The sequence below is a fragment of the Tauraco erythrolophus genome, chromosome 9, assembly GCF_009769465.1.
Source record: "Tauraco erythrolophus isolate bTauEry1 chromosome 9, bTauEry1.pri, whole genome shotgun sequence".
Classification (NCBI taxonomy): Eukaryota; Metazoa; Chordata; class Aves; order Musophagiformes; family Musophagidae; genus Tauraco; species Tauraco erythrolophus.
Window position 1 is genome coordinate 13,702,315 of NC_141473.1, and position 22,649 is coordinate 13,724,963.

Consider the following 22,649-nt stretch of genomic DNA (forward strand, 5'->3'; position numbering starts at 1 on the left):
CATACAGCATAAATCTAACCATCTATCATGCCCTGACTTGATACAAATACTCACCATGATATCAGGCAAAACAATCACAAGAAAAATGCAGGATTATTTGAGCTGCAGCTGCCTACAAGTCTTTGACAAGGGTATTGGATAGGAAAAAAAAAAAAAAAAATCAAGAAAGGGATGAAGCATCTCACCTAGACATGGCTTTTGCTGTGCCAGCTCCATGGGGAAAGCAGCGACTTGAAAAACTTCTCGGCAGATTTGCAGCTATGCTTGTAATATCCTAACCCAGAACAGGATTGCCCAGGGCTCGGAGTTGGAAGTGGGTTCTTTCAGGAACAAATCGAAGAGAAAAAATGCCCAGAACAAGGATTCTTAGTATGGGGGACCTGGCTCAGGTCCTGCCTTGGAAGCATCTCCCAGCTGCCCTCCCCAGCTCTGCTCCGCTGCCCTGTCTGTGCACCAGGGAGGCCTGTCCCCATCACTGCTGTGCCAGGAGATGGTTAAAAGTTGGGAGATGCTTGGATCCCGATACAAAGATCCCACACACCTTAAACGCTTCTCTGAGGGACTCTGCTATAGACTTGACTGGAAGAAATCACCTTGTGCTTCCAGCTGCCTGATCGAGATGTGATGTGGGTTATTTCTCCTGAGGAAGGTTGTTATGATGTGGTTAGCATTGGCCATGTTCTTTGCAGTCTTCACCTGGAACATGCTAGAGAAAGGTGAAATACTGTTACAGATCTCACCATGTCTGGAGCCAGATGTGCTCTGTGAAATCCACAGTATCTCAGCACCATTGAGCCAGAGGACAGTGGGGTGGGCAGGTTTCCCTGGGCAACCCGAGGGGCAGACAAAGCTCAGCAGAGCTCAAGCACTTTGCTGGGCCAGGTGAACAACTTGGTGGCGATAGCATGCTGCGGTCTTAGGCAAGAGCCATCCTCCAAGCAGCTGATTAACCCAACACCTTTATTCCTAATTCTGTTCTCCTTCAGCCTCAGCGTGAGCCCAGGACAAGATCAGAGAAGATGCGAGCCGTGGTCTGGAAGCCTTGTGTGGTAACACACTCTTGCCTTTCTCTGCCTTGCAGGAGTTCAGAGAGGAGAGGGATGAAGGTACCATACATTTAAATTAGGGACAACACTTCAGCCTCCCAGCAACCCCAAGGATCTCTGCTCCCAACACTCACCAGCTCCCTGAGCAACGTTTTGCCCACGGCATATCACTCCATGGACTGTGCATTAAACAGCAGCATTTCCTAGTGGAAACATTGTTCAGCAAGCCCCAGTCTTACTGTTTTTCCAAGAGTCCAATAAAACCCATGGAAGGGTTGATTTTTTCCCCCTAGAATTCCCAATGTCTGGCTCTCCTGTCAGGTGGCTCCAAAGGCTGTTTCCCAAGGGCAGCTGCCCCGTGCTATTCCAGTCCCGGAGAAAGCCTTTCCCAGCGCTCCACTTACGGCCTGTTTGATCCAACCCCACCGACTGCTCAGCAAACCCAGCCTCTCCCATGAGCTGGGGGCATTGGGTAGGAGAAAGACACACTGGAAAACGCTCCAGCAGCCCTGCCTGGCTCACTGGGAAGGGTTTGTCCATGCATGCACTGGGCTGCGGGTGGAGGTGACGGGAGAGACCCGGGCAGGTTACAGTGTCACGAGAGCAGAAGAAAGCTGTTTTGTCTGATGGCACGAGGCAGGGCTGTAACACAGACCCCAGTATTCCTCTGTGCTGTGCTCAGGTGAATTTTAGCTCAAGATTTGGCACTCAAAGTTTCAGGTTCCCATCTTCAGCTCCAGCAAAAGGAAAAAACACCCTCTGTGACCTGTTTTGCCTGCAGAGCACCAGAGGCAGGACACGGCCACCACCTCCTGCTTCTCTGCTTTCCTCAAATTCAGCTTCAACCCCGGCAGTGCAGGTACCTGGATGAAAGCAGAGGCCAGGACCCATGGTATGGCAGCAAGTGCCACCACTTTTCCCCCAGGCAGACCCTGGGCTGTTTGGATGCATCAGCTTCAGGGCTGGAGGCAACCAAGGGCAAAGCAGATAGAGTCCTGGGACATGGGGTGGTAATGGGGAAACTAGAGTTGCCAGCGCATGGACTAAAAGCGAGGGAAGAACGCAAGGTCGCAGCTGCAAAACTTGATCAAAGCCCGGCAGAAACCTGCACGCTGCCAGCAAAGGAAACAGACAGGGCATACGCGCTGGGTGGCAGAGGGCTTGGATAGCTTGCTGCCAGCTTGCACTAATGCAGATAGAAAAAAAAAAAATTCAGTTATCCCTCAGCCTGAAGTAAATTACCAGACGCATCCCTCAAGAGCACAAGGTGAAGCTCTTGATCAGACAAGCGATGCTGGCATGTAATTCCCCTTGATATCACCAGATTTGAATTTTAGTGCTTGTGAAGGGTGCATGACTGACAGCTCTGCGAAACACAGGCATCTGTTCCCGTGCAGACGGAGGGGAGCGCACAGCCCCAGGCACGAGTGGCCTCACACCCGCTCCGCTGCTGGCTGGAGCCGCGGGGTGAGGCTGCACAGCTGCGGAAGGAGGACAGAGCTCATCCCCTGCTCCATTGAGTCCTTGCACACCCCAGCCAGAGCTGGGCACGCAGGGAGCAGCTGGTACCTTATGGGGACACTCACCTGCCCCATACGAGACGGGCAGAAATCATATTTTGCCACCAGAAACATAAGATCTTCTGGGGTTTTGAGTCACATTCTTGTCCCCGCAGACCAGCACAGACTGCCAGTTTCTGACACCTCCCCACACCATGAGAGCTGGGCAGGAGCTGCAGAGACAGAGGGGAGTGTGCGCTCAAGCATTGGCCCAGTACCAAAGAAATAGTCTCTTGGACATACATCCTCCCTCACCACTGAAGGATCCACTATGGGGTCTATTAACCACTAAACCCACCAGAAACCCCACCACCATCAGAGCCTCCATGCTCTTGTAAGACAGCATCATCAGATTTTTGAAGACAACCTCCCATGTATCCATCCAGAGCATCAGGCTCTTTGTCTTGTACTACTGACCACAGGACAGCAATTAGCCTGGGAACAGTTTGCTTGCCATCAACATTCAATATCAATGGTAAAAGTCAGAGAAAAAAAAAAAATAAATAAAATAAAATCAGACTTGGATCCAGTAAGCACACATCATATTAAAAGCAAAGAAGGAATTGCACCTGATTAGATACCAATGGAAATACGCTAAACCCTCAGCTAACGTACTTGAGCAGATATCTGTTGACTTGTGTAACCAAAGCACTTAGTTGCTCACTTCTTCCAGTTGATACGTGTAGCTCTAACACGTCTGCTGCACCACACACCAGTTGAAACACTCAATTCTGCAACAAGGACAGCAGGAAACCAAACCACAACAGAGATTGCTGCAAGGAATTTTGAAGGCAACTTTGGCAAGAAAAGCTGAACATTGAAGCTGCTCCAAGTTCAGGACTGGCGCAAGCATCAGGGCTTAGCAAATAGCTCACCACCACGCACGCAGAGCGATGCAGGGCTGCTAAAGAAGGCTGGTCTGAGACTTTTCACGTCTGCTTGTCTTTCTCCTCTACAGCATCTGAGACAGCGAGGGACTTGGTAATTTCCGGAAGACTCGTGTGCACTCAGTTAAAATAAAACTCTGGTGATGAGTTTTCCTAACTGGCCAGGAGGGAATACATCTGAATGATAACACGGAAATTGCAGGGGATGAGGTGGCTTGAACTGGGACTTGGAAGCGAGAGCATTTATTAGCCAGCCGGCCCCCAGAGTTCGCCCTGCCGTTCGGCTGCACCACGTGCCTCTGCGCACCCGTCATCGCGAGGGGCTGCAGAGGCACGGATTTTGCAGAGCAAAACCGAGCGATTCTGAGGATGTTCACAAATTTGCAAGTCACCACCCTTTGGGTGAGACGTGGTAACTGAGCGTGTGTTTGCTCATAGCCTGCCCTGACTGCACGGTAAGACAGGCTGATTTAAACTGCTGCTTCAGGCACCTTTTCATTTGAAGTGACAAAGCTGGTTTAAGCAAACACATTTTACTCTTCAATTGGGGCCAGCTGAGAACGTACCTGTGGTCGATTCCTGCAGCTCAGCTGCCACAGGGTAGCCTCTGGCATGATCACTTGTGATCACACAAATGTCAAAGCAGTTCTAGAAAATTGCACTTTCCCACAGGAGGTGGGCACAGCACTTTAATTTTTTTTTTCTTTTGAAACAAAACATGCATTTTTTCCTTCAGAAATACTCTGTGCTCAGGATAAATTTCCCGGGGAGAAAACACAGGAGAACATGTTATCCAGTTTCTTTATGTTTTCTGTAGAGAGGGATGGTTAATCACCTGCATTCTAGTGTTGATCCCAAATACACCACTCCCTGATTATTTTGGGGTTATCACCCTACAGCTCTCAACGAGGCTGAGCTATCAGTGTGTTTTGCCACTACACAAACATACCTTGCTTCTACAGGGGTACTCGGAAAATTAAGAGGGATCAACAAAAGTTGCAAATACATACTTCACTTGAAGTGCATTCAAACCCCATGTAGAGATTCTCATTTCAGATTAAAATGGCTTTAAATTACTGCTTAGTCTTCTGCCAAGAAAAAGCCCTGAGAAATGGTTCTTGCTGGGAAGAACTGTGAAGTTTAAATAGTCAAGACTGGCTGAAAGCGTAGTTGTTATATCCACTTCACACCTGGGCAGATTAAAGTGCCCACCATCAGAAAAGGAGGCTCCTGGAGCCTTGGAGGGGAACTCAGATCTGCCCAGATCCAGCCTGCAAAAATAACATCCTTCAAAACAATCTTTGCACCCTTTTTTTCTCTCTGGATGTTAGGTAAGCTGAAGAGCTCACATACACGGGGGGCGGGATGCGGGGAGGGGAAAGAAGGAGAGAGAGAAAATTCTGACAATAGCTGCAAAACAGCAAAGAGTAAAGAAAATGGCTGGTCTGGGATTCACAGAAAGGGAGCAAAACTGCCCTTAAAGCCAGCATAGGATGTGCAACTGGGATATTCACTGTTAGGAGAGACCTCTGACCGGCCATGACAAGGTCAGCCTGGCCAGCTTTTTATCATCCCTGGAGGACAGAGTACCTCCTTGAAAACCATGGATTCTCCTTGAAAGCACTCAGGCTGTAAGACAAGAAGGATCCCAAATAGAAAATCCACAAATATACCCCGATTAAGAAACAGTTCCACAATTTGCCCGTGACTTACAGATTTGAGTTCATTGTTGCCCCTCTCAGAGGAGGCACTGCAAAAGAAACGAGCACCACACAAGCCAAGGCAGTAGAGAAACTAGAAGACCCAACAACAATTAGAGCAAGGGCTATCAGATGTACAAAGGCACTGACAGTACCAATTCTTGAAAATTAACTTAAAGCCATCTCTCAGGAAGTGCCCCCTGTACTGCCAAAGCCTTGGCTGACAGCAGCCAACCTGCAGAAGGCCAGCACTGATGGTGGGCATCCCAGCCCTGTAATTAGATGCAACAGCCTAAGAAACAAGCTGCTTCTAGCCAAGGTAGACCACAAGAGCAAAGCATACCTTCACCTTTGTTTCAGGGCAATCTGCAGAATTTAGCACTTGATTCCTCCCCTTCAATAACACTCCCTTTACCCTAAGAATCAATGCCTCTTCCCCTCCCGGGCATCCTGCTTGTGGTCACTCACTACCCACTTAACACTCTGTGGAGGCACCCACCTCCCCAGCTGTGTCACAACAGAGCCATGGTGTAGCTCCTACCCTGGGGATGGCCACAGTACAGCAGTTGCTCAATATTTCAAGACCCCTACTCGGCCTCTTCACATTGGGGTGAACCAAGGGCAAGACTGCAGCTTCACCTCCAAACCTTGCTCCTGCAGCTGCCTGGTAGGACCTGGCTGCTGAAGACAGGGCAGGCCCCAAGAGAAAGCTCAGCACCCTGCACTCATCAGCAGAGAGGCAGCGAAGGGGCAGGGAGGATCTCAGCAGGTTTGGAACCTATTCCAGCCCCAGAGCTGCATTCCCACAGTCTGGATGGCTCTATTCACCTGGGATGAGATACATAATCCTGCTGACCTCAGTGGGTTTAAAAAGTATATGGGTTCAATAAACCTGCATATGTGCTCCAATTCAGGGAGAAAGCAAAATGAAGGGTGAGGCTGAGCAAAGGAGCAGGCAGCTGCTTTCACCTCAGCCACGTGCAGCACGTCCTACTCTGTTCTCTTGCACTCATACGAGCCATAGGCACAGCTTCACCCTCCCTTGGAAAGTGAGGCTCCTCAAGAAAGCCCGTAGGATGGGATCTTGACATCTTTCTATACGCTGAACAGCGTAAGTAGCTGATGTGTGTGGGGCTGCTTAAAAACCGCCCAAGTAGGGAACAGAAAGAGCATCAAAATCAAGCTCCTGCTTTTAGAAACACACTAAAAATACACTCTGCTGGAGGAGATGGCACAACAGCTAAACCACCTGCTAGGAAAATAATACTCAATTGCTGAAGTGCCTAAATACAAATGTACATGATTTAGAGGCTCCGATTTGGGTAGAGATAGTTGGGATGGGCCAACTTTCAGGAAGAGTCATTAACACTTTAGAGCTGGCAGGCACTGGTTTCACTGCCCAGCTTCTCTTTTTAACTCTGGATAACTTTACCCTCTGGTAACTTCACATGGGAGACAGGGAATAAATCAAGGATCTATTTCTCTCTGCACTTTCTTACAACTTATTCAGAGCACAACAGCTTCACCCTAACACAGGGTATGAAACAGCAACCTGAGACTCAGCACTGTGAGCTCACACACTGACAACCCACCTGTGGGCAGTGCTCTGGGACGCGCTGCCAAGCACCTCCACAACAGCTCCTCATCTGCAGGATCTGGGAGGGAAACCTTTCCTCTTGTTCACCTGGGCTTTCAACACCCAGAACTCCTTTCCTGTGCAATCCATTCCTCTATCATGTGGCAACTTGCTCTGTGAAAGTACTTAGAAGGAGGCACTGAAGCTGTTCTTGTGCCCTGCTGTCAGAACGCAGCCAGAGCCAGCTGCTCTCTGAAGGACAGGAGACCACAAGGAGCACCTGCAGGGTTGAGCTTGTTAAATGGTGCCCCTGGGCCCAGGTGGAGCTGATCAGGGCTCGTTAGTGCCCCAGGGCCCAGCACCTGCTGCTCCACTCGGTAAAGCCTCTGCTCTGTGGTGCTGGTAACAGCTCTTGTCTGTGGGTGCCAAGTACTCACCCTCTCCTGCTGCCTCCCCAGCCTGCCCTGGGGTTTGTTGCTCTCAACACCACAAAGCCTGAGCTGTGACCTGTTTGTCACTGCTGTTGACTCAAGGCTTTCCCAGACTTACAGAAGCGGGACATGTTACCTGGTGTGTAATATGTGCTCCTGCTGCTCTGAATTCGCAGAGCGAGTGTAAGTTGAGGGCTGGATTCTCGTGCCGTGTGCCTTGGTAGCTAACAGGCGATCCCAGGAGGGTTGTGCTGCTGCCTTTGAACTTGATAGTTCAGTGCACGGTGTCTTGTTTGTGTCCTGCTTGTACAACACGCTGAATACAGGCCTGCCAGACGGGATCAGAGCTTAAGTTCGATGGGAAGTTACTTGAAATATTATCTGCATATTGAAAGAGCTCTGAAAATGAACAGTATTACGTACTTTGCTCACTGAAAAAGACTCCAGGACAGATCTACTGTGCAAGCCACTACAGCTCCAATCTGAACCAATTAAAGTGAAGAAAGATTTCTTCTAAGTTAAGTGCCATGGATCACAGCCCTTCGCCTCCATCTTTTCACATATCTTTACAGGAATAAGAAGTTAAAGATATGATTGCTACTTCTAGGCTTATATCTTGCACAGACTGGAATTCAATTAACAGTATTCTGCAACAAAACTTGGAGAAGCACTTCAGAGCTGCTGCTCACAATGCAGAAGCGACTGAACAAATGATACTCTCATTAACGCTCTGCCTTTCCCTGCTGTGCAAGCCAAATCCTTGAACACTAAAAGCACCTCAGCATCAGCTGGGTTCACAGACATCCAGAGCGATTTTTCAAGCTCCCTGACTTTTATAGACCAGGGGGGAAGGGATCTGGTGTGCTTTAATCCATTCTATTATATGAACTCAGAAATGGTTTTGACTCTCTAGCACTATAAATTAAGCTGGTTGCACTTATTCTATTCCTGATTATGCTGAAAGTTACTGGCAATAATTTGATGACTGTATTTTCTTGCCCTTTTTTTTTATTCTTCTTTTCCAGATTAACCTCTGAATGTAGTTTCCCTGGTAGTGAGTAAATAATGCAATGAAACTGGAGACAGTAGCCAACATATTCACGTCTGGATGCTTGAAATTGTGGATGAACACAGTAAAAGCTCCTGTATTTTGCAGGTGGAATTTACTGTATTCACTTCCCAGCCCTTCAGACTGGAAGATCATGTTATATGAGAAAATCACAACTTTTTGCACTCCTCTATGTTTTTTTAATCTAGAAGACTAATCACTTTTTAGACATAAATGAATTCACCTTTGCCAGTCATTAGACAAATACTACCTCACTCATTTTAGAGACCGGAAAACTCAGGTCAAGAATCATTTAGGGATGGAGCTTCTTACTCTAAAAATAGTCCAATCTGTGCAATGCAAGCTACTATTAAGTAGATTCAGAAATGGAAATGAATCTGGTTCATTAGTGTATTTATAAAAATATATGCAATTAGGGAACAGATTCTGTATGCTTGGCTCCTTTTCCTTTGGTCTGACCACTGTAATACCTTGTCTCCCAAACCCTGATAACAAAAAGAGGGAAAGATGTACACAGACTTGGATTACCTCTGGATAAGTTAGGGAGTACACTGTACAGTTCAGAGTTGTAAGTAAGTTGCTTCTCTACAGTGTGATGGTATTCTGGGAGTCTAACTATGCCTCTCTCATTCATGTTAATTAATAAATGTGCCTTTGAAGATTTATTTCAGTAAAAATTACTTCCCAGTATCAGTAAGCATAGCAGAGTCCAGCTTCAGGCTGGATACCCTGGACCTTAACAAATACCAGTTTGTAAAAGCTTCAGTAAAACCTACCTGGGATCCCATCAAACTCAAGTGCCCATGTCAGTTATTCTCAACTATTCTAACTACAAGGACACGTCAGGTACACAAAAGACGCGATTCAGACAGCATGACCGCCCTAAAATGATAACTTTGGCATAATGCACTTGACAGTGAAAAAGCAATAATAGCTATTTTGGGAACAAAAGAAAAATACAATGGATCTGATGACTAAGTGTTCTGGTCCCCAATGTAAAAGCAAAGTAGATCCCTGTCGTATTTAACTTGATTCCTTTGAATTAAATACTTCCATTAAAAGTTTCCCACAGTAGCTTTAATATTTAATTATGTATTCCACTAAAGGAAAGAACAAAATCTTTGCAAAGGGTTTTAGGTTTGGTTGTTTTTTTTTTTTTTCCTCTGCATGTGAAATATTTATCAGCATATCTCTTTGGACAAGTATTTTTATCCCCCAGGCTGGGAAAAAGCTTCCATGCACAAATCAGTTTCAAAACATTTTATTTTACAGCTTGGAAGTTTTCTATACTTCAGCACCTCATGCCGTGACTTTGTTATTTCACTTGTTAATGAATGGTAATTAAATCTCTTTTGGCTGAAAAGGTTGGAGGGCTCCTGCTGTATTACAAAAACAATTTCTGAAAGTTACAAAAATGCCAAAGTGTCTAGAAATTAAAGAGTAAAGTTTGACATGTTTGGAGTCCAAGTTTGAATCACTTGGAAGTATTTAAGTGGGAGAACAGCATGTCCCAGTCAGGGTGCACAGACTCCCCAGCTGAACAGACATAATTCTGCCACTTTGTCTCTACTACAGTAAACAGAATCGCATTCTTAATAACGTACATCGTGGCCACAAACTTCCTTGATCTTACTAACAACTGTAGCAAACACTGCATAAACCCTATTAGACACCACCTGCACAAAGAACTGCTACATGTGTACATCCAAGTAAAGACTTGTTAATTTTGCATTTGCTCAGTAGGGCTTGAAACACCAGCCTATTAATTTTTCTTCTCTTCTGTGTTCTCACTTCTTTCAGGTGCTTTGAGTCAGAAGATAAATGGAGTGAGTGCTTACAACAGTGGTAGATAAAGGAGAAGTAACTACATATTAAGGCATTTTGTGGTGTTGGAGTGCTAAATAGAGAGACAGTATTGAAGAAGAAATATCTGCATGATCTCCACTATTCGGTTACACCAGCATATGCTTCTGCTGGCATCACATGGGCAGACTTCATCCACAGTTTGTAAACCAAAGCTACGTTAATTCTACCATAAAATGCCTTTTCCTAAAGGCAATACAGTGATTTCAGAGAGAAAGTTGATTCTGAATTTGTTTTAAAATTGCAGTTTCTCAAACAACTCAGCACAAACAGAGCTTAGCAAGAAACTGGGAACAGGAATGTCATGAGGTGAGTCCATTCCTAAGCCGTAATTTTGGGAAGGAGTCTGCTGAGAGTAAAGCCTCCTCCAGTGAAGTGAGGAACGTCAGGCTTGCGGCGTGGAGACTCAGGTTCCATGTAAGTCAAGGATTGCTCCTTCTCCCTTTAAATAGAAACAAAGAAAAAGAAAATACGTATTTCATTCTGCAGTCCAGTGATATTTACAAACTAAGGAAATCTGTGTCCTCCAAAGTTTCTTTGATGCAACCACGTATCAAGAGATCATTAAAAAATTGTTGATTAAAGCCTGTTAGGCTAAACCATCAAGACTGGGTGTCTGTTTGGATCTAATTACAAGCCTACTGATGGTTTTTTGAATTATTAAAAATTAGAAATAAATGAGCTCTCTTCATGCTACTCCCCAAAATGGTCAGAGCATCTCATTAAAGCAAGTTTGTACATGAACTCCACGACTTCAGATTTCTAATCACCATCCCATTCTAGCAAATATATGCCTGTTTTCAAACAAACAGCTACATTCATCACAGGCGCAATGGGGAGATATTTTTCCTTTGTTGAATTTTAATGAATAAATAGTGTTATCTGGCTTCACGTTTTAACAAAGTTCTAGTGATAATTACCCTGCCTGTGACATTTGCGGAAAACTAACAGTGTGCTGTGGGTGCACTGATAGAACCAAGAAGTTGTTCCATCTGAGGATCCAGCAGGGCTTGAATTTGATGGCCTTAAGAGGAGGGAACTAGGGTTAGCTGGTTCCACTCTTACAAGGTTGGGGAGGTAAGCACAGCAGAACAAATACGAAAGGCAGTATTTCAAACTCACTGTAATACACCTGGAGGTTTCAGAGAAAGGTCCTGAGATATTTAAAATGAACCAAGTGGAGCTTTATGATGTACTAGTGTATCATAAGAGCAGAGGTCTCAAGGCTTTACAAAGCAGGTCAGTGCCATTTCTTCTATTTTACAGTCACTGAGACTGAGACAGAAATGTGAGTGCAACCATGCTTTTGCAAAATCTAGCCTTGTCACATTAGTACCCTTTCTTAGCCCCCTGTAAGGGAAAAGAAAACACTTCTGGAATTTATACTTTTCTCTGTGTCCTTAAATAACTGTTCCAGGAGAAGAGGAAGTTCAGAGAAACCCTGTAGAATGACTAGTTGTGCTTCCTTTTCCAAATTTAACCCATACGGAGGTGGGAGAATAGGCAAAAGATGGCACAGATGAACTTAACCATGAAAAGCATTTGTAACTGTTTTTAATTGTATCAGTGTAGCACTAATGGATACGCCAGATGACAGTGCTAAAAACTAACATGCTATATTTAGATGGTTCATCCTAGCTCACTATTGGGTTTTCAACTTCAGGAAGAGAAAACGATCCAGAGTCCATGCTCATTCTTTCCTCATGCTCCCATGGAGACAGCCAATAGATGTGCTCATCAGTATGGAAAATTCTATGCAGCCGAATATTGTAATATATTATGCAGAATTAATGTGTGAGCAGCCACATGCAAAAGCTCCCTGTTACTACTGACATTCCTCAGTGCAGTTATTTACATATATAGGACCGCAGGATGGTGTGGATTTAAGGTTCATATTTTCTCACTGATCCTTATCAAGATAAAATTGGAACCCTGGTGCTAGAAGTAACTAGGAAAAGTAGTGAAGCAGAACGGGTGCAAGAAGCAGGAGGAGAAAATGGGAAGAGTGAGAAAAAGAAAGCCTAAGACATCTGGGAAAAACAACATTCAGGATCAGAGAGCAGAAAAAGAGGATTTTAAATTCACAACCAAAATCTTAAAACATTGGATTTTCACCTTGAACACAAAACAAAGCTAAATTCCTGTTGTCACTCATTCTGTTCCTTCAGCATCTCATGGAAAGCTGCATTAGTTCAGTATCAAGACTTTAAATCACAAACTAGAACTGTCTTGTGCAAATCAATAAAAGCTTCAGATGATACCTTTGTGTGAGGTTATCTGAGAGTATTAATTCTCTTTCATACCGCGGTAGTCAAAAATGCTATTAATGCTATTGTCCTGACAGGATCCTCTTTTTATTAGCAAAACCAGTCACGTTTGTTTCAGACATGATGTTAACATTAGGCAGCATGACAGAGATCAAGTCAGTGATCTCTGACTTGAGTTCACTCACACAGTGAGTTTTGTGTCAGCTGGGATGTAGAGCGTTCTGAGATTGTATGGATCAAACGGCCCTGGCTCTTTGGCTAGCATCTACACACCAGGCAGTGCCTGTCCAGCCCAGTCTGAGGCAGGAACGATGTGGAATGGCTGTATGTCAGGGGTGAAGGACTCCTTTAGGAAGGATTCGGCTGCACAACTGGCTCTCTCTATTGCAGAAAGCAGAAGATATGTCATGCACTATTGGCAGTTTGGAGAAGGAAGGCTGCACAACAAGGTTGTTTCCTTTGCACTGCTGCTGGGCAACACAGAGCACAGTCTAGGGATTACAGAATCTGCAGTTATCCAGGACTGATACGCCCAGCTATGCCTTGGGGTGTGCATATCCTTCAAAGCAGGATGCAGTCCAACATATTTGACTGAGGAACAAAATGATGAAGGACAAAGGAGAGCAAAGCTCAGTATCTGGCCACCTCTCAGCTGCCATAAAGACCAGAGAAGTGCAAGTCAGGGCTGACAGCACAGTGCTGGTTGCTTCTGAGCCAGAGGTGGGATCAATGAGATGCTATCATCCTGCAGAAGCACCACCAACAGTATCTGAATGTACTTCCAAAACACAGATGTCACAAAGACACCGTGCTCATTCGACTGCAGCCACACCTGCTCACAAGAACAACCCAGCAAGTTGTACTAATGGCAGATACCTATTGTGAACCTACAAACAGTGTAATGAGTTCAGCACTAATTGACCTGCAACACAAAATTCCATTCACTGTGTATGATTAACAGACCCAAGTTCAGTCACCATCACCTCACACAATACCTTTGTTTTACTTTGAAGCAGTTATGCCCCTAACAAGTTAGTTTTTTTCAACAGTTATGATAGGAACTAATTCTAGATAGGATATAACAGCAAAACATGGGTGAATTTCTTCTCATTCAATGAACAGAAAGAAACCTGATGCCAGGGTCCAAAATGGAAACATTAAAACTATCATGAAGAGGATACTTAGCTGCTGGAAATGGATTATCAGGCATTATGGTAGCCTCACATATTGATCCTAAAGCTCCGGGAAGGCCATTAGCACTGCACAATTGTTGCTAATTCCAAACATTAAGGTAACATCATGCAATTTGCAGATGGACAAAAGTCACTGTTTATCACTGACTATTTTGCTAATTTAGTCATCAAAACTGTTTGCTGGCTGAAATATGATTAAGGACGAAATAGATACAGGCAGCTTTGAATTATATTCAGCAATGTAGAGAATTGTTGGCTTTAGTGTGTGAGGAAGGGACAGGCTGAGGATGGAAAGGGGCAGAAAGACAAAAGGCATACACAGAAAAACTTGGTGACAGATCATGTTTTCTGACTGCAGAAATCTAAGACACTTTAGAAGTTAAGTCCACTAACTCCATTTTCAGAAATGACTATGCAGGGCCTCTTGCAATAGGACAAGGTGTAATGGTTTTACACTAAAAGACAATACATTTCGACTAGATATTAGGAAGAAATTTTTTACAATGAGGGTGACGAAACACTGGAACAGGTTGTCCAGATAGGTGGGAGATGCCTCATCCCTGGAAACATTCAAGGTCAGGCTGGACGGGGCTCTGAGCAACCTGATTTAGTTGAAGATGCTCCTGTGCATTGCAAGGAGGGGTTGGACTAGATGACCTTTAAAGGTTCTTTCCAACCCCAACTATTCTATGATTCCATGATTCAATGTGAGAGACCAGACACTAATCTGTGTCCTCTTGGCACTATCTCATTGGTATGAATAATTTAACTGGCCTGCAGAACATGTCAGCAACATCTCTGCTGGACGTTCTTGTCGTGGCCATAGATCATGGTAAATCTAGACCAGGCTGAAGTAATATGAAGGATAACGTTCAGGAAAATTAGGCAACAATATTATATCACTTCAGTCAAATTTGGCCATGTTCTGATCAAAAGAGTAAAGCAGGGTCTAAAAAAACACAATTTGTGTAGAAAGTTGTGAAGACAAAACTGTTAGTTTCCCATACTTGGCCTGTTGTTCCTTCCGTTTCTGAGCCAGAAATTTCTTTTTCACATTCAGAAGCTCATTGGCAAGTCTTTCAATTTCAGATTTGTATCCTTGGCTCTGTGATTCATACATATTCAATTCTGAGGACAAAGCCTAAAAAACAAAAGGCAAAAATCAGAAACAGGAGATTTTTCACTTACACCTAAGTACTTTTACAAGCACTTTTTCCTTTCACATTTGACCATATAAGACATCACCATTTTCCACCACATCTTATTTTCTATCATGATATTTTGTTTGAACATCTCTGCTCACATAAGGACAATTTACAAAATTAAGGCTATGCCTTTTAACCATAATAAAACATGTAAAATATGCTCCAAGCATTATGAGAATTATACTAATACATACATTAGCTTTCAATGTTCTGGAATAGAAATCTGGGTGAAAACCCGAAAAGAAGGTCTTAAAAAATAGTAAAGTGGGGGTTTATTTAATAATAATGAGTTTTATTCACAGGGATTCACTTTGTTATGTGAAGTAATTCAATCTGCACAGGCAAAGTAGTACCAGGCAGTGTCAATATGAACACAATGCTGCTTTCATGTGAATCACTGAACTTTAAAGAAAGTAAGAGCATGTACAGTGTGTTTTCCTTCTTTAAGAAGGAGAATAACTTGACCTGGCACCACAAAATGACATGCACACCAGTACACTACAGCATACTGTGCCTGAAATACACAGAAGCAATTGACTGCATTGAGGACAAACAGGAACCGTATGGAAAACTTCGAATCACATTCAGTTTAGCTAAACTTTGGCTTCTATTTTACATTTTGTACATTGTTTTTCTTCTCTGTGGAAAGCTAAGATTTGCATAACAGCCTCTGTTTCCTAAGGGCCCATCTGCTGCTGCAATTTTTTCCTCATGGTTGGTATAGACGTGATTATGATGCAGTGAACAGGAGATGATGACTTCAACAGAGAGAGGAGCTGTAGAAGTAGATGAACTCCTGGGGAGACTGATCTTTCAAGCAGGGAAGAACAAGGGAAGATCAGTTTATTCTATCAAAGATTCACTTTTTAATATCATGCTTTCAAAGTTTCCCACAAGATTCCTTCACAACCAGGAAATCCTCCCTTCTAGTGACAAGAGGTTAGGATAGGTTATTCCTGTCATCCCTATAAAAGTTGCAAGTCTAATATACGTGTACGCATTGCAAAAGAAATAACAAGAATTTAAGACTGGATTCTCACTATAATCCCACTATTTTGTTAAAAGAAAATGAAATGGCTTTGATTTGCTTATTAAATATCTTAACAATTCAAGAAAAGGGAAGAAGAAAAAGGTTAATGGAAAACTGATGGTGTCCCAGAATGCCCGTGCACAAAAAGCATTTACAGCATTGTGCTGCATACTCATATTCTGATATGACTTTTTCTCTATTTTAATGAAACAAACTAGCATAATATGAAAAAAAAGCTCTTCTACTGTTATTGGTTCTCCCTTGGGAGATGCAGTATTAACCTTGTTTTCCTGATTTAATATATTAAGGCATGCATGCTGATCATCAAAAATCTTCCCGAAGCCTCGCTCCCCAGAATCACTGGTGAAGTCATTCTGCAATCTGGGCAGCCCCTCAGCCAGAGATAAAGGACATCTCTTACTTTTAGCTGTTTAGTCTTCTCTCGGAGAGTGTGCCTGTAGAGCTGCAACTGTTCTGCGGCTTTAGGCCCAGGCTGCCGGGCCAAGACATGCTTCAGTTCCACATACAGTTTCTCCTTTTCCTAAGAAAAAGACAACAGGAAGAGCTCTTATAAAACTACTACAGCAGCAGCACAACCTGTGATGCAATCAACCTCACTGAAAAACGCAACTCAATCAGGAAGGTATTTGCAGAAACAAATCTGCCTGTGTGTCAGTCTTCCCTCACTAGCCATAAGGTGTTTAAAGTTGTTGTGATAGCAGTGGGAAAGCTCATTAAGTGAAACATCCAGCTACCTCGAACCACGAATGAAATACTCTTAAACACTGTCATCAGCAAGCACGCTCTACCACAGAGAATATAAAACAGTCACTGGAAGGGTAACCAAGGGTGGGAAATTAATTACTAGTAACTGTGCTTATTGCAATCTTTCTTCTTATGAGTCACATCATCTTACATTAAGGATCATAGCTTCACCCAACAGCAGGTGAGCAGGCTATAGAAATGTCAGGGAAGGACTATATGAATGAATAACTACTTCTTCCAAAGAAAATCCTGTAAAACATATGTACACACACAGACACACATATATATAACCTTACAGTTTAACTGCAGGGGCCCTGGGAAAGGGAAAGAAAGTATAAACAGCAACAACTATGACTAGTACAATTACCACCAAGTAATTTTTCTTTCTCATGTGTCTTCTCTTTCTTCATGTTGAAACAGTATACTTTTGGGAATTGGATATAGCCATGCCCAAACAGAAACAATGGACCCACTTACAGCTTTCTGTACTGACATGCTGCTTTCAACTGTGTTTTGAGGAGGTACTTGTTTTTAGTCTGAAGAATAAAGATCTAAACTCAGCCTTCATAGCTTTGCACATTACAATATTTTTAGTATGTACCCAGTCAGACTAAGATCATTATTATTTAACATTATTTAGCGAGATCCCCTCCTTGTCTGGTACCTGGAGAGCTGGAATTAAAAAGAAGGGTTATTTGACTGGAAGCTGCACTAGCAGACTAAAGATTTAACTGAAAATGACAAAAAGGCCAAGTAGGAGGTAGGACAGGTGATTATTTACACTGGCTTTGACAAACCCCTTTTTGCTGTCTTTTTTATAAGCTCTGTCTACAACTCTTACCATAGAATTCTTCCGCTGATGTGGGAAAGGGTGCCATCACATCACCTAGTATTTGGCCTTGCTCAATGGTTGAGCCGGGCTTTTCAAAAGCGGCTTGTTAATTTGAAGATGTAAAGTTCTAAGTGTCCAGTCTTCAAGAGCATAAAGAGTCCAGAGTTTTTAGACTGCAGCATTTTCTGAAAACCACGCACTATAATGATCACAAGTTGAGACCCAAAAATGGAAGCACTTCAAATCATAAATTTCTTTTGCAAGCATTGCCCTTAAACTCTGAATATTACTGAGAAAGAGTTCCTTGCAAATGAAGTTGTTCTCAGTTTATCTCTGGAAAAATCAAAACTTCCTGAGGGTCAGACTGAAGTTTGCATAGTGGCAAAAATTAAATTGAGAATTCATTCTCAGTAGAGAGTTGTTATGTCACTACAAGTGGTTTCTACTGCCACCTTTTCTTCCTGAGGAAGCAAGATTTTACTGCAAGTTAAAAAAAACAACAAAAGAAAAATCTGCCTTGTCAAAATCTGGCCAGTCAGTATTAACATTCCACCCCTGAATGTATCACGGATTTGTATTTTGGAAGAGTGTAACAGTAATTTGGATAAATATGGAGCAGTTGATGGATTGAAGGTCTTATGTGCAATTGTTTTCCAATTTATTTCTCTCCTAACCCTCTACAAGGGCCAACCAAGCTCTTCAAACACTGTGCAATGGTGTGTATAATAACCCCATTTAGAGACGAAGTGTGCAATTCTGTTATAAGGAGAATCTATCTTATGCAACAGAGACTCGTTAGCTGTCCGATGTATATTGTCTCCATAATCCAAGAGAGGCAGAACCAGCTGTCTTATAATGCATATCCTGTCCTTCCTCGCTAAGCGCTGTCCATCTCTTTTACATCTAGTCAATTAATTTGTCACTGGGTTAGAAGCACCATATGTCAGCAAAATGTTAAAAGAAAATCCCGGATACTTCTTCCCTCATCAGCAAAAGTTTATATTCACAGGTTGGCATTTCTATAACTTCTGACATTTTACTCCAAGATGAAAAAAAAATATTTAAAAAAATCAATTAATTTCAATTAATTTTAGAACAACAACCACCAGACTAAATCTAAGTCAATCACAAGGTACATGCAATACTATCACCAAAAATGCATTGCTTACAGCCGGTACTTTTATCTCTACACAGGAGATATCAGGAATGCCCAGGAAAAAAAAATCAACACGAAATTATAAACAAAAGTTTGGCTTCTACAATACTCTAGCTATATTCAAAGGGCAGACAAGCTGTGCAATGTGCATCATGTGCAGATACCTTATAAATAGCTATCAGGTACAGCATAGAACATGTAGAAAGACCTGTAGGGTTGTCTGGTGTGTGAGTTGTATTTAAAGTAGCTTTCAGTTGTAGTACACAAATTAATATCCCCAGAAGATGGATCTGTGTTGCTTTTTTGTTTTGGAGACAGTAAAATGCATATGCATTCCGTAAAATGTCTGGGAACCCAATGGGGCCAGACGGAGAAAAGGTATCCTGACACTAACAAGAAAATCAACAGTCAGCAATGATGATCAGCAGTGTAGCAGTAATTCAAAAACAAGAGAGTAAGTTTATCTGTTTGGTGCCTATTGGAAGTCAGTTAACACTATTTCGTCCAAAGCAGAAGTCAGTAAATGCCATTTATTTCTGTTGGTGGCTGCACAGATGATGTTGGGAGAAAAAGCTACCCAAAATCCTACACCCGTTGGGAAGGAATAAGCCCTTCCATTATAACATGTGTAAGATAAGTTTCTTTGGCTTGTCCCAAAATGCCGCCCCTCAAACTCCTCTCTGTCCTCGTGTCAGGCTGCAATCACAACATACATCTTCCCAGAGCTATGCATTCTTGAGATGAAAAGAACTTAAAGTCACAAACATGCTGTGAGGTACTGTTCCTCTTGAGAAGGTAAAGGAAGATCCATCAGCTTTCTCTGTACCTCCATGCTGTTAAGCCTTCACCAGTAGGAGTAACGTACACGTCTTGAAATCAGGTCCAGACCAGTACCAAAGCCTTTTATGTGATCCTTCCAATGGCAAAATTCTCATGGAATTCAGCAGGTGTTTGACCGTAGGACTGAGCCCACAATGTCAACCAGCTGCATTGGTTTATGGCATGAACTAAGCCAAGCCGATGGTGGAGAGATGAGGGCATATTCATTTTGTGTATGTAGGGCACACTGGGAGACTCAGATTGAGGGTTACAGTCAAATTTCAGGCATTCCAAAGAGAATTTCAGCACCTTTGTGAATACCTGCTGTAAAAATTGTGTAAACAAAACTTCACATTATTTTTAGAACAGCCCTTCCTGTCTTAGATTTGTTTTCCAGGGGATCTCTGAGGAGTCCCTATATCTGCCTTTAGGATCGGCCATGACAATATGTTTCTGTATCCCAAAGTCTCTTACCTATTAATTTGGAGGGGAGGGGATTGTTGCTTTCCCCTAAACTTAACTAGCTGCTGTCTCAGCCAGAATTCGGAGTTCTCCTGGCCTGCTTGCTCTTTAGCAAATTGAGAAAAAATAACTTTCTTCTGCAGAGGACTGGTGGGTGTTTGGCAAATTTGAATTGATTCTTCAGGACTTGGTGGTCACGAGTTGGCTCAGTCTACAGCAAGAAGAATCACTTTTGCCAGCACAATCCTACTGCAAAAGAAGCTATTGCTCCTGACCAGCACAGTCCAATTTGCTCATTGTTCCCTGCCAGAGGGACCATCAGTCCCATCAGACACATTCCCAAAATGACACCAAGGCATTTCACTGCTTTGACAAGGAGTGGAAGGCAGTCAGCAATGCTGGGATAGACCAATGCACTTGGTGCTAGCTCAAAAGATGAGACTCCATTTTACATCATCTTCTCCCCCATCATGACACTAGGAAACTCCTGAAATGACCCATCTTGTTAGTTAGCCCAGGGTATCATTCCGAGCCAGAGACGATGGATGACCGTACATTTAATGAAGATGTATTCACAGCAGAAATAGGACATGAAGTCCCAGCTTCCACATTTTTATCAGCTTGTCTTTCCAAGTAGATAATTCAACAAATTTACGTGGCACAGCAGCACACCAACAGCCTTCTCCACCAGATCCACACAAATCCTATTGCGCACCAAAAGCTTTATATCACACAAATTATTAGAAAAACCTACACACAAAAAATACCAAACCCTTCGACTCAGAGTAAATTTCATTTATGCTAGCTCCTGTCTCCAGCAATTAAGCTAAAGAAAAAAAACCAACAAGATAAAGATGTAGAGCAAAAGTGTGCAATGTAGTGTATGGTGACAAACCCCAAAACACTTAACCTAACTAAAAATCCTTATTTTAATTACTAAGGTGGAGAAAGCAAGACAGTAACTCTTAAGCACACTACAGTTCCTCATGGCTTTGGTGAGGAAAACAAGTCAGTCAATGTGCCACAGGGGGTTTCTTGTTTATTGGCATTATAACCAAAATGTCAGCGCTGTGCTGAACTCCAGAGCCATTTTCTTTATGACTCCATGCAGCAGCAGAGCATCCTTAAGGGGTTGTGATCCATTTTCAGAAGTGTTAAGCAAACAGGGCACAGAAATATGAATTAAATACATACACAGGCATACACATCTAGTCATCGTCATTTTGCCTGTATAAGCTGCACACTTATTTGTGTGTATGTGTATACCTAATAGGGCAGCTGTTGGCTCAGGACATCTATGATTAAAAGTTTTATGAGGTGTAGGAAAAATTAGCATACAGTAACCTTCATGAATTTTATAACAATAGAAGAAAGTTGCCTCCAGCACTGTGAGAAATGTGCAGCATAAACTTTCTCAATAAACACTTTTCAAAAGCTCCTGCTCTTTCTTGTCTATTCCACATCCATCAGCAAACACCTTTGCGAGCATGTAGTTCCTTAGTACAACTTGTATTTTCATCATCATCTAGACCCTCCTTTAACTGTCCAATGCGAGGTTTTTTATTGGGCAAATTAATTCAGGTTTGAAAGAGGGCACTGAAGTCCTTTCACAATGTGACAACACCAATACTGCATGAGACGCTTGGGGTTTTCTTGTTAAAATGCTGCCACCAACTTGAAGGAAAGGTTGGGATCATTTCCTCATCTTTGGTGAAATTTGCACCACTCTAGATGGAGTTAAACTCAACCTGTCTTATGACTTATCCCTCCAGTTGATAATAATGCTTCTCAAGAGCAAATCTGTTTCCTTTGGCACAGAGCAGACTGCACACAATTAACTGGCATTTTCAAAACAGCTTAATGAGAGAGGAAGAAACACCTTGGAGCCTCTTCTAAGGTCTTCACCCTTGACTCTTTTCTGTAACAGTAAGAGCTCAATGCTGCATTATTACCATCTTCCAGGAACAGCAAAGTACAAACATTTCCAGCTAAAGTGCAATTGCAACTTACTATTATTTTTATTATTATTGCTAGGTACTGGTACTATTGTATCTTTCTTAGGAAGCGCGTGGGAAAACAGAGGGTTTTTTTCCAATGGACAAACAGATAGGTTACATATCCTCCTCTCCTTTCAACTTCTGAACTCTAAGACACAAGGACAACAATCTATCAGAAGAAAATGGCATGGATGCCTCTTGCTGAAATAACAGCTGCAATTTCCTTTTTACTATTGACATTATACAAGAGTTTATAAAATCATTAATCAGAGTAGCTCATTTAATCACAGTGTTTATACTTTACATTGCAGAAGATGATCAACTAATTATCCCCTGTTCTTCTGTACGTGTGAACAGGAACACACATGCACATATATACACACAGAAGAAAAGTGAGCTGTTCCTTGAAGGTGAGAATTACCCCTGACATGGCATGGATTGATGTAAATATTCCAGCTATTTCCACAATGCCTGCAGCTTGACAGTTGAACCGAAGAGAGCTCTAAACAAACCTTTGTTTCACATTCTAGTAGTGGCTTGTCTTAAAGTATTCTAGAGGAGATTCAGGGTTGTTACAAATCTTAATAACAAGGAATCTAAATATTTTGAGTAAGTCTACAAAGCAAACAATGGGGAACCTTTTACTGGCTAATAATTACCATATACAGAGTTTCAACGCAAAAAAAAAGTCTCTTCTTCAAATGTGCACTATTTGTCTTAAAACCTCTGTATTGTAAAGTCTGTGTAACACCATGTATTTTAGCTATTCAATAGTCATTCAGATTTTTAAAA

The 22,649-nt window shown here is 42.7% G+C and overlaps 1 protein-coding gene across 1 annotated transcript in view; it reads right to left on the bottom strand.

The window, feature by feature from the left end:
• Positions 1–10,452: 10,452 nt before the first annotated feature.
• CFAP58 (cilia and flagella associated protein 58) overlaps positions 10,453–22,649 on the bottom strand; it is a 58,587-nt gene continuing 46,390 nt past the window's right edge. Inside the window, exons 16-18 of the mRNA XM_086616810.1 lie at positions 16,248–16,367; positions 14,599–14,732; positions 10,453–10,573 (exon numbers count right to left, since the gene is read on the bottom strand). Of these exons, the coding sequence (XP_086472936.1) occupies positions 10,453–10,573; positions 14,599–14,732; positions 16,248–16,367 (375 nt within the window). The remainder of the gene's footprint in view (positions 10,574–14,598; positions 14,733–16,247; positions 16,368–22,649) is intronic.